At 39.8% G+C, this 12,653-nt stretch overlaps 1 protein-coding gene across 1 annotated transcript in view; it reads right to left on the bottom strand.

Moving 5' to 3' along the window:
• Positions 1 to 4,316, bottom strand: part of PCYT1B (phosphate cytidylyltransferase 1B, choline) — a 44,026-nt gene extending 39,710 nt beyond the window's left edge. Inside the window, exon 1 of the mRNA XM_044980889.1 lies at positions 4,023 to 4,316. Coding sequence (XP_044836824.1) covers positions 4,023 to 4,139 — 117 coding nt within the window. The 5' untranslated portion in view covers positions 4,140 to 4,316. The remainder of the gene's footprint in view (positions 1 to 4,022) is intronic.
• Between the last annotated feature and the right edge of the window lie 8,337 nt (positions 4,317 to 12,653).

Here is a 12,653-nt window from a genome sequence, read left to right as displayed (position 1 = left end):
ATTGCCATTGCTTCTTTTTGTTGTAGACACTGTCTGGGATTGTCTCTAACCCCACCCGAGGATGTGAATTGTTATTATTATTTATTTAATATTTAGGTTTTGGTAATTTCCACTGGGCAATAGATGCTTTCCCAACCTGGACGAAGACAAAGGCCTTGATCCTGCAAGGAGCCAGGAGCTATCCACAGGGAATTAATTGCAGAATCAAGCCCAAAGACTGCATCATCATAAACAAACTAAATAAATAGGTTCAGACAGCTGCATCTTCCAAATTAACTCTCCTTCCCCTCCAATCTTCTCTATTCCACGTGCCTCTGCTTCCCAGCTAAACTAAGGGCGTGCCTATGCTGTGGGTTTTTAGCCACCTAGGTAGCTGCATTGGCGCAACCCCCTAGTGTAGACATGGTGCACCAGTTTAAAAAATACAATTTGCACTGGTGCAAATTATCCCATTTTCAAACAGTTGGTGCTTCCATAACCAGACCATGTCTACAGTATAGGTGTATATTGGAATAGCAACACTTGGATAGCTGCACCAGTGGCTAAAACCCACATTGTAGACAAGACTACAATGTAATAGATTGTTTCATTGTCTGAGGCGAAGGTCACTGAAGGGGTGTGAAGAACGGAGCTATTAATTGGCAGGCAGATGCATGAAAATAGGGAACACAGAGTAGGCAAAGTTAGAGGGAAGGATGGAACAGGGAGTATCTACTTCAATATGAATTCTTAGTGGAGCCTCTGACTGGCTTTTTTCAGTTCAAAAATCCCAGACAGTGCCTGGAAAAAAAAGAAAGTCATAGCAATTTAAATAAAAACAGTGCTATATATAGGAAAAACTCATATTTCAATACACATTGAAACTTACCTGAAAACTGACTTCAGTGTCTCCTGCTTTCCTCATTCACTGAAGGACACAGAAGTTTCCTTTAATCCTACTGTGACACTCCGTGCCAAGATGGCAGCCTCCATGACATAAAGTCAGAGGGATTGACTGACTGAAAAAGAAATATTTACATTGTGACAGATATTAATTAAAATATTTGCTGTTTTGGGGAACCAAATAAGCAATTCTTTTTTTTAATTAAAAAGCCAATAACAGTAGATATCTACTATACAAAATATCCATTTATGAAGTCCTACTAACTCCTATTGCTTTTGTGAAAATATGTATTGACCTATGCAAAGTTTCATTATTAATTAATGGACACTTTCTTCAAGCATTTCATGTTATTTGATCTAATTTTGAATATGTATATTTAGATTTTTAAAATTGTTTGTTTGTTTTTTAAACTGCCTATACAAAAAGTTCAGGGCATGCTGACTATTCGTTACTCTCAGACCAACATAATGACCACCCAGCTGCATGAAAAAAAAATCATTTGTAAATAACACAAACTCAGCTCACCAGTATTACATAATTGCCTGGTAACAAATTAAAATACAGTGTAATAGAATTATAGTAAAGTTCTTTTAATTAGGACTCCCCAGTACAGAGCCTTGTATCCCAGTTAAGTTGCTGTCCCAATTAATGATCTAACCCAACTCCCATTGACTTCAAAGGAGTTGGTTCAGCAACTAAGAGAAGAGGCTATTTAAAAAATCTGAAAAGACTTAAAATGAAATCAAGCACTGTGCTGAATAAGAATAATGGACTAAATCCTCAGTTGATATAGTGGCATAGTTCCATAGTTTTCAATGGAGCTATGGTGACTTATACCAGATAAGGATCTGGTCACATATACACTACTTTCCATCTTTAGTTGATCTTTATTAGTTCTTTTAATCTTTATCATTTTTGTACATAAAGAACAAAGCTTAGAAATTCAAGCCTTTTATTACTCTGTTAAGTTCCATTTAACCCTTCTGGCCATTGGCTATCAATGTTTCCACTTTAAGACACACTTTTGCCAAAAGAGTTCTGATTAAGCAGCAGTCAGGACCATTCACTATCATGGGGATAGTGGACTGCATTCTTAAATATTCAGGACCATTCACTATTAGGTGGAGTATATTGTATTCTTAAATATTCTGACTTCTCCTCTATTTCAACACTGGCACATTTCTTTCAGCAAGTATGGAGGTAAGGCAGATATTTAGTCCCACAATCTCATCTTGGAAGTACGAGTTTTCTATAAATCTTTATTCCAAGTGTCTCTATTGTCATTACTGATTTATTAATATTCATGAAGCTCTAAAACAGATCATTATGAGTTCCTGTTTTATTCATGTATTTTGGTTGCCACCTTCATTTCCATAGGAATTCTGCTGGAATGACTGATACTGTAAATACCTGCTTCACACTGACATTTCTTCCTTTAAATTCTTTTTATGTGGCAGGATAGAAGGGATGTAATGTATTCAAAAGGGATGTAATGTATTATGTGGAAGAAAAACCTTAACAAACAGCATTAGTAAACACAGTGCAGTACAAACATTAACAAAAACCCACCCAAAGCCTTTCCATTAACAGGTTTTTTTTTAAAGTTGTTAGTTAATTATAAGAAGAGCTAGTGGAAAATGTTAATTTAGGCCAACTCCAGCAACTGTTGCTATTTGTCAGAACAGTATAATATTTGAAATATAATGTTAAATGTAATTATTGAAGTTGGATTTTTTTCAATTGTTTTAGTTAAGGTTGTGATTTAATTTTGGTGGCAAATGATCTCATTTCCAGTGCCAAACTATTGCATAAGTCATAGTGTCACACCTTATTGATATCCATTTCTCAGGCTTCTTTCATATGTATCATCATTATCCATGCCTTGTGGTAACACATATAGGGAAAAGTTAACAATTACCCTTATCTAGAATAATAAACCAGACAATCTTAAATGCAGAACAACAATAAAAACATTCCAAATGTAAGAAAGATTAGCACATGAAAATACACAGCTCTAGGATGTTTACACTTAGGCTGCAGCACCCCGAATGGAGCCTGTGCTTGTTTGACTGTGAAGTGGCCTGGGTTGCCTGGATGAGCCTTTTGTCACCTTCAGTCAAAGACTAACAATTTGTTTTATTATCACACACCTTCCCCCCCCCCTCAGTCCCATTTCTCCAGGCTTCCCCTTCAAACAGCCTCTTGTAATCAATTGGCAAGCTCCCCTCTCAGATATAAAGGATTGGTGGCATTTACTATAATTTAGAGCCCTAAATCTCATTAGAAGCCTGCACTCCAAAGTTCTTTATGACTTTAGAAAAGCAGCCAGTAACACCTCATTATCTTGTCTTATTTGTTAAAGAGCTGAATCCTGCCTGATGCAGAATGAACCTGCAGAACCCTGGGAGTGAAACTGAACACTGATGGTGGAAGAGGGTTTTTAATGCAATACATCAGACATACAGCGATAAAGGAATTCTCTACCGTATGTGCAGCCAGCTTCTCTGAATGCACTGTTGTCATACACTAATTATTTAAGATCTGCAGCTCTTCTTTTAATGCAGCTTTCCTGAGTCACATGCTTTCTATACCTGAAGTGAAATCATGGAAGTGTACACTGGAAATCTCATTAGAACCTTTTAGAAATGTGAGTGATCTTGCCATATCATTTTTCCCCCACATGCATCCTTAATTCACTGTCTTTTATTCAGGGATGTGGCAATTCTGCTTATCTGTCATTTTATTTCCCAAAGTCAGCACAAAGACAAAGAACAGGCGAGGATACAATGAACAGCCTTGCTGTAAATCCGAACCTAAGAAAGGCTAAAGAAAAATGCCATTTTTACATTTTCCGACATTGTTATAGAAAGAGACCTGCCATAACAGAATATTAACCTCTTCCTCACAGAAAAAAACCACAATAATCCTAAATAGTCTGTATTTTTTCCACAGCTGGCACAATAGTTTTTTGTAATCCAAGTTCTCCCAGTGCAGACCCTAAGCATAATCAGCTGAGATAGGTTAGGCTGCAGTTGAATTCATATTTACATGTTAAATCTTTGAACAATTGATTCCTTTACATTCTAATAAGGCAAAGAGCTCTTCGGGGACAAATACATGCATCTTTGGCTTTACTTACCAACCGAGGCTGAGGGCATGTGTGTTCTATCTCCTCCATGGTTTCTGAAAGAAGCTCATTAGAAAGGGATTTTGGGATACCTGTTTCTGACTCAGCATCGGTGGTGAGCACTGGCATGGCCAGTGAATGTTTGTTTTTCTCCGCGATGCCCTCTCTGCTGTTCTCTTTGCAGCCAGATAATGTTTTTCTTTGTCATGTAATTCCCTCCCCCACCCTCACCTTTCTTCTCTCTCCATTCCCTTGAGGAATTAAAGGTTTTTCTTTCAAGGAGAAGCGAAGAGGCAAGGCCTTAGTTTATCACTATAACAACCAGTCAGCAACAGAGCAGCTGGTGTGGGATACAGTATTCTCATTTGCATGATGTCTTCTGGTTGGTTACTGTCACCATAGTACCACTCCATCTGATGTATGTGCTGTATTGACAATAGATGATACACACAGCACCAGAACTTTTGGAAGGAGGGGTTATTTAGCACTATAGGACTTTTGTTAATGTGAACAAACACAGTTGCACTCTACATATCAGACAACTCCCCTTCCCAAGATACATATTAAAATTCTCCCAAATTATACCCCCATTTGACATGATTAATGGAGAAATGTACACATTTTTTGCATGTAACCAAGCTTTAATTAGTATTGCACTCTGTTGGATGGAGATTTATAGACAAAAACTGAGGACCACATTTTTATATATGGGGACTAAGATGCATGTGCAAAAATCTGTGCATTTATTGCACATACAAAACCCATACTTGCAGCAGGCACAATTACAAATTGTTACATACAGATACCAGATATGCATGTAAAAGCTTACTCTAGAGTCTAGGTGATTCCTTAAAGTCCTGGCTGAGACACAATGGTAAGGTGATGCGGTGAAGCTTGCACTGCTACTGTCCATGCACAGGGTGTAAGACTGGGAGTCAGACAACTGTCCTGACTCTGCCATTAGCCTCCCATGTGACAGGGGCAAGTTACCTAACCTATATCTGCTTCAATTTTCACGATAAAGTGGGCTAATAATACTTTACTCTGAGATCTTTTTCTTTATTGCACTATAAAAGTGCAAAGTATTGCTTTTCTAAATTGAAATCACAAGGCAATTAACAGCTTGATATACCTGTTAACTAAAGATCAGTGACCTATACAGCATTCTGTGTTGCCGAGGATGTGTACTACTGACACAGTAATGCTGTTTATATAGAGAGAGTCTTAATTCACCCAGTCTTATGTGGCTTTGCTGTTCTTTCTTGACTTATGTCTTTGTAGTTCTTTGGTGCTGAAAGGACAGCTCCTCCAAGTGGAAACTACATGCGGAATCAATTAGTGAAAAATAGATATAGAGAGGGACCAGTTATCCGGTCCTGTTCATGCTAACACTTACCATATTGCATAGTTCTTACTACTGTATTTCCAGTGTCTTCAGTGGCTTTGTCCACTGGTGATTAATTACTGATAGAGCTCCCTTTTTGCTATTCTTTGTGGAAGTGCAAACAAAGACTGACTACTAATATTTTTAACACCATGTTATCTAGACCTGCTCATCTAGCCACAGCCACTCATGGTAGTAAGCACTGCACACAGTTGTAAATGTTTGAAACTTGCTCCCTAGCACACCACTAAAATCTGCAAAGCTATGTTTTACTAAAGGGATTTGAGAGTTGGACTTTGAAGGTAGCTTGAAAGCAAAAATCTACTGCCACTCTCTCTCTGACATTTTAGAGGAAAAACAGTCAACTTATATCTCTTACATGATTTCAGGCTATGGTACCTCTCCAAAGTCAAATGACTCAGGATACAAATTCTAATTGTTACAATTCAGACCACCAGGTGCACTTAGTACAGAGAGAGAATGAGAAATCTGATAAACAGAGAATGGCTTGTCCTTCATTGAGCTAGTAATGGAGTCTGTAGTAGAATCTTTGATTAATATGTTTGTTTACTTCTCCCACTAACTGAATATATTTTTTTGTAGTTCCTGACACGTGTACTTAGACCATTTATAAGGATGTATTGAATATGTGATATTGGCATTTATTATCCATTGTAGAAAGGTGAATTGGCCTTCCTCTGACACAGACACTGAGGAACCACTTCCTGCCCCCTAGTGGGTGGAGCCATGCTGGGCCTGCCCTTTGTGCTGGAAGCAGAGGGTGGAACAGGAAGTATAAGAGGCCAGGCCTCCCGCTCAGTTGAGGAAGAGCCAGTTACAGAGTCAGACACTGCTTCCTTGCTGCTGGCCCCTGAACCAGGGACTGAACTGTATCAACCATGCCTCTGGAGGAACACGAGGAGGTGCTGCTACCTGGTGAATACCCCAAGGAGCTGCTGGAACTGCCGAGTCCCCAGGAGCCCGAGTCCCCATGAGGAATGAAGCCCTATGAGTAGGTAGGGGTAGGAAGTAGCCTAGGGGAACCAGACATTAGTCCAGTTGCGTTTGCTGAAACTACAGTCAGCATGTTTTGGCAGCATCCCCACTAACCCAGTGGCAGGGAATCCCGCCACTGTTAGGGCCCTGGGCTGAGAGCCGGTAGAGTAGTGTGGGCCCAGGTCTCCCTACCCCCAGCTGCCAAACCAACCCCTCAGATGGCAGCCTTCCACCTTAGGCCACATGGCCTGTATTCGTTTGCTGTCTACCCCAGCCAGGGAGCTCGGCCATAGATTGCTTCTTCTCTGCCCTACCCAGGGGGCTTGAGCCTAACTGTTTACTGTCTGCTAAAGACTACTTTTGCTCTGCTCCAGCCAGAGGGCTTGAGCCTGACTACTTAATATTGCTCGGCTCTGCCCAGAGGGCTTGAGTCTGGCTGTGTTTGCTGCCTGGCCCAATCAGAGAGCTGGCTATAGACTCCTTACTGATTTACAGTGTTAAACCCCTGTTGATTGGCCCTCAGCTGTTAAGTGGCATAGTGAGGCATAGTGGCCTCCCTCTGATGCAGACAGAGAGGAACCGTTCTAAGCCCCTACATCCATAGTTGTAGATTTCTTTCCTGCTTTGATGTATGTATGTGCTTTTTTCACTTTATGTGGAAAAGTCTAATCATTATATGTGCTTGTAGTTTTCAGTAATACAACTAAAATTGCTATTTTGATATAAAGGAAATTTATTTAGTATTCTACAAAAAGTATTTGTGTTATAGATACACAGAAAGTGGCACAGTTTTAGGGATTAGACCTTTGATCCAAAATGTGCCCTCAGTCCAAAATATAACCAAGTATTTTTACCACAGCAAAATACAAATTAAACCCTTAACCCCATGTGATTAGGGTAGGAATCTGGACAGTGTCTTCTTAAGAATTGACTTGTTCTTTAGTCATCCTGTACGGCCATTTTATGACACATAGGTTATGGGTTTTCACTACTGATATACCAGATTTTCTCAGACTTGTTGTACACAGCAGTAATGTCAGAATAACTTTGAGTTGGTGCTTTTGTAATGAAGAGAATACATTGGTTGGCTTGAAATGTAATAGGCTGAAAGATGTGGCTTTCAGTAGCACTTAGCCATGGTGGCTACGTTTAACTTTTATTTAAAACATAATTTGAAGATTTTGTTGCTCCAATTCAAACTTAATAAAGGAAAATGGAAATTAAAGTGAGCTGACACCATGATGAACTATAAGAGAACCATGACTCACAATCGTTCTTCATAAATAGGCAGCTTGATTTAAAATGTCATATCAGACATGGCACAGGCAGTAGAGAAGAGGAAAAGAGGAACTCTTCAAAAGAGAGTGGGAGGTGGGGATGAAGAAGAGGAGATGAGAAAGGGCATGTAAAAGGGAGAAGATGCAAAAAGAGTGCAAGGGAGAGACTGGATTGGGGAAAGAAAGGAGAAAACACATTAAAAAGAGGCAAACTCTGAACGAGGCAAAACATGTTTTGTTTTTGTTTTGGGTTTTTTGTTTTTGATGTCACTAAACCCCCTTGCTGAATCTTTTCTCTTGTAATTAAGTTGCCACACACTATTAAAGACATTCTCGGGAGAAATAATTAAAAACATGATTAATGAAGCACCATGACCGTAATTTGTTATTCATTTCCTTAAGAAACAAATGCAGTGCTTTTTAGGGTAATATTCACCCAGATGTGAAGGGCCCTGCATTTACTTTCCACATCACACAGTTGGGCTGAGTAAGGTTGGCACTTGGGCAGAGTGTCGACATAAAGCCGTCCTCGGCCAACTTTTCCAGGCATGTCAGCTCTTAAAAGACCAGTGTGGAGAGAATAACTGGCAGAGGTGGGAGTACCACTTGATGTATACTCAGCTGGACCCAGTGGTCCAAACCCCTCCCCATTAGGGAATGCTGAGGGGATGTAGCTATTCTTCCAGCTCAATGGCTGTGTGTGAGTTGGCAATGTAAATTTCTTCTTCTTTTCATGCTCCTCTTTAGTTAACTGTGCAAAGTCCATTACTCTAGCATTGTGCAGGGAAGGGTAAATTATACTCTTATTTCATTTAAGGTCTGCATATTAAAGCTTGTCCACATTCTGATTTACAGTTTACAGTACAGCTATTTTTTCATCTTATGGCAGCATTAAAGAATAATGGTTCTCTCTTGCAGTAATACTACAGCCTCTCTAAACTATACCAATGATGCAAGATAGAAGTGCTGCTGCTCATTGTATATCCAAGTTTGGGGGAAAAATCTTGATTAAAATATTTTGCCATTTGTCTGAACAGAAAAAATAATTAATAAGCATATGTTGCCCTTTAATAAAGGCTTTTTTATGGAAATGCCTTTATTAAATTTAATAAGGTTAAATCATTAAGGTTCTATAGAAATATGATAGGGTTCTTTAGAAAATATTCTAAAATATATAGAATTGTATATAGCTTGACATCCTTTCTATAGACTTTTTGAGTCATTCTATAGAAGGGATACAAATTTCTATAAATTCTCTAGACTTAAAGGACCCGTAAAAAGGCTACCATATTAAATTCGGTCAGACTTTTCTATAAGCACTTCATCCAAAGATTTATATGTGATTTATAAACATTATTTAGACCTCATAAAACACTTCTGAGGTAGATAATACTATACCCATTTTACATATTGATAATGGTCCTGATCCCAAAAAGCATTTAAGCATGTGCATACATTTGCTCATGTGAGTAGTCCCATTGACTGCATGGGGGCCAGTCTGGGAGAGAGCAGTTAATGTTGCAGTCCAGGACAGAACTTATGCACATGCTTGCTTTTAATCATGTATTTTAGTGCTGTCCTCAACATGATGCTTTAGTGAATTGGGTCCTGACTGATTTGCTTTAGGTCACAAAACAAAGTGATTTTCTCACAGTGCTTAGTCTACCCCCTGGACAACAAAGGGTGGCATTTTCATTATTTTAAAATAATATTCTGACCTAAATTAAGAAGTCAGGAAATTCCAAGTTAAGAGGAACTCACATCATGGGGGAAGAAAGGGAACAACAGTAAAGGTAGAATAGCAGTCTTCTATGAGTTAGTGAGTTTTGTTTGTTACAACCTGGATATCATTTTTAATGGAGATTTGGTAGTACATATACTTGAGTTCTTGTTTTATATATTCATGTTTATGGCTTTTGAGAAATGTGAGTCTACTCGGGAAAGTTAATGTAAAAACAGCACCTGCCTACTCAACAGATTTGCTTCTGAGTCATATCTGCTGACTTTAGTGACAAAATAAGATTTTTATGGCTTTTTACTCCTGTTAGCTCTGTACAGCTACCACAGCTAGGAGAGTGAGTTGGGTTCTATTCCTTCTTTTGCATCAACAACAGGGCCATTGATCAATTTCCAGTCATTTGCACCAGTACAATCCCACTGGACTCAGTGCATGTGACAAAACATGTGTGTATATAAAGTTTGCTTATTTTCCAGTGTTCCCATTTACCTGAAAACATATTTTTAAATACATAGTGAACTAGGTATGGTCAGAAGGCACAAAGCCTGTAAGATTTAATTTACTTCTAATTACATAATTTAAATGTATAGACATCTACACTTTGTACAAATAACTTTATCGCAAGGTGAATTATCACAGTCATAAACTCCTGAAAACAGGGGCTTTTAATAGTGGCCCTTTAATACACATTTTGCAGAAGTTACATGAAGAACTTTGCTATGGCAGGGGATCATGCACTCTGGTTTTTGTAGGCCAAACTCATTGCACACACCAGGGGCTCTTCACTTCCTCTCCACTCCCACCCACCCCGAAAACACACAAGCTCTCATGTGTCATTTTCCTATTCACCTAGATTTAAATGACTCAGTGTTACCCCCCACCCCTTCCCCCAGACCAAAAGTTCTGTGTGCCCCCTATTCTCCTTTTCCCCCATACCAGGGGCAATATGTTCCCCCATTCTTCCCTTTCTCCAATGTACCAGATCTACCAGTCTCTCCCAGCCAGGGGTTCTGTGTGTGACCCCATTTCCCACTTTCCTCCATATCCCCCATTACCTCTTTTCCCCACACCAAGGTTTCCCAATCTGCCCCTGCCAGTAGTTGTGTGTGCCACCCATTACTTCTTCCCCCATATAAGGGTTCCTCATTCTTCCATCCCCAATGGCTCTGTGTGTACTTCCTTCCACTCAGATCAGGATTCCCCAATCTCCCTCTCATCATGCCAAGAGCTCTGTGTGCCCCCATTCCTCCTACTGCAGAGTCCCCCATTCTACCAATGCCAAGGGATCTGCGTGCATCCCTATTTCCCCTTCCTCCATACCATGGTCCCAAACTCACCAGCCAGGGTGTGTGTGTGTGTGCGCGCACCCTACTCCTCTCTCCTGCCATATCAGGATCCCATATTCTCCCTCCCCTATGCTATGGCCTCTCTACGGATCCCTATTCCCCCCATTTCCCGCTTCCCCCCAAGTGGATTGGGCTTTATATGCACTGCTTTTGTAAACTAATTTGGAACAAAGTTCCAGTTGATGAGCAATGATAGTGGATTTCCTCCCAAGAGGATAACAGTTTGTATCTTACACTTGCACTTCTGTTAGATACATAAATAGCTGACCAATTAGTGTTAAGACCAAGTAGACCTACCATTTCTGTCATTAGCTGAGTGGCTGGCTTGATTCTCTTTGCTAATTTTAACAAGCAGGTTTTCACTTATCTGGTTGTCAAGGAAGGACAGATTGCCAAAAAAACATTTCTGTAGTCAGATTCATCTGTTGAATGCCCAGGGATGAGACTATGAAGCATTTTGATGAACTCAGCTAGCTGTTAATAGGCCATAGAACCAAAGACATGGGTACAAATTATACACACATGTACAACTACCCCGTTGGCTTCAGAATTTGGCCCCAAGTTAATACTAGAGCTGCACACCAGAAATTTATAACACAGCATTTCAACATTTCCAAAATTGGAGGCCTTAAGAAGAGTTAAATTAGAGCCTTTACCTCCCTATTGGGTTTGAAGAACAACAATTTCTTCTTCGTGTCTAAATTCTATTGCTTATTCCTCCTCAACATTGCTAAAATCCATTCTTTTCTCTGTATCCCTTCAGTGAAAGCTCACATCCAGACCCTCATTATGTCTTCTTTTTATTAATATTACCTCCTCCTCTCTGGCTTCCCTGACATGCACATCAGCTACTTCAAATCTACACAAAATGCTATTGCAAAAATTGCCTTCCTTGTCCATAGTATTGATCATTTTCTCCCCCACCCATTTTCAGACTGTTTGCTGCATTCTCCTCCTCCACTGTCTCAAGTTCAAGCTTCTTGAGTCTATCTTCAAAGCTCTTTCCCTCTACAACTTGTCCCTCCCTACTTATGCACCTGGCCCTGTTCAGAATCACCCCCAAACACCAATTGCTCCACTAATGATGCCAGCCTTTGGTTGGCCATTTCTCAGATTTTCATACAAATGTCTCCATACCTTCTTCTAACCACCCCAGATGTGTGCACTTTCTGGGTGCATCTGAAAGGATCCTATCCCTGCTGCATTCAAGTTCCCCTCTGAAGGGCCATCTTTGCTGTGATGCTCACATAAAACTTGCTTACTTACTGTTATAAACTTGTGAAATAACCTGAGAAGAAAATAGATAAATTTCTTATTTAAAAAACGTGTGTGTGTGTGTATGAAATCACAGATGAGATGGGCAGGCCATGTCACCAGAATGTCAGTTGAGTGACTGTCAGAGAAGATCTTTTGTGGTGAGCTAATGGAGGGAAAGCACTTTCAGAGAGGCCAGAGGAAACCTTTCAAAGACTCCCTCAAATTATCCTGGAGGCGTTTCAACATTGACACAGTTTTGGGAATATCTCACTCATGATCGTTCTACCTAGTGAAGTCTCATCTATATTGGAGCTACAGTCTATGAGCAGAGGAGAAATACTGAGGCAGAGCAGAAGTGCCAGCAGCGTGAATCTCAGAGCAGCAGCATGTCTGCTATTAATCAAGTAACCCATAGTGGCATCTCTTATTCAGTGTGCCACAGATAATTCAAAGCTCAAATTGGCCTGATCATCCACTCAGGTGTTCACAAAACCAAATCAATCAGTGATGTTATGGTCATCTTTGAACTCAAAGGATCAACAACTATATTCATAAAATCTAAATAGCACAGACTATTATTAAGGTTACCTGACACTTTCTATTATAAGACCCTGTTTTCAGTTGCTTATAATTTTTCCAATCTTT

Source organism: Mauremys mutica, chromosome 1, assembly GCF_020497125.1.
Source record: "Mauremys mutica isolate MM-2020 ecotype Southern chromosome 1, ASM2049712v1, whole genome shotgun sequence".
In the NCBI taxonomy this organism is placed as follows: Eukaryota; Metazoa; Chordata; order Testudines; family Geoemydidae; genus Mauremys; species Mauremys mutica.
This window is presented reverse-complemented; position numbering and strand designations above follow the sequence as displayed.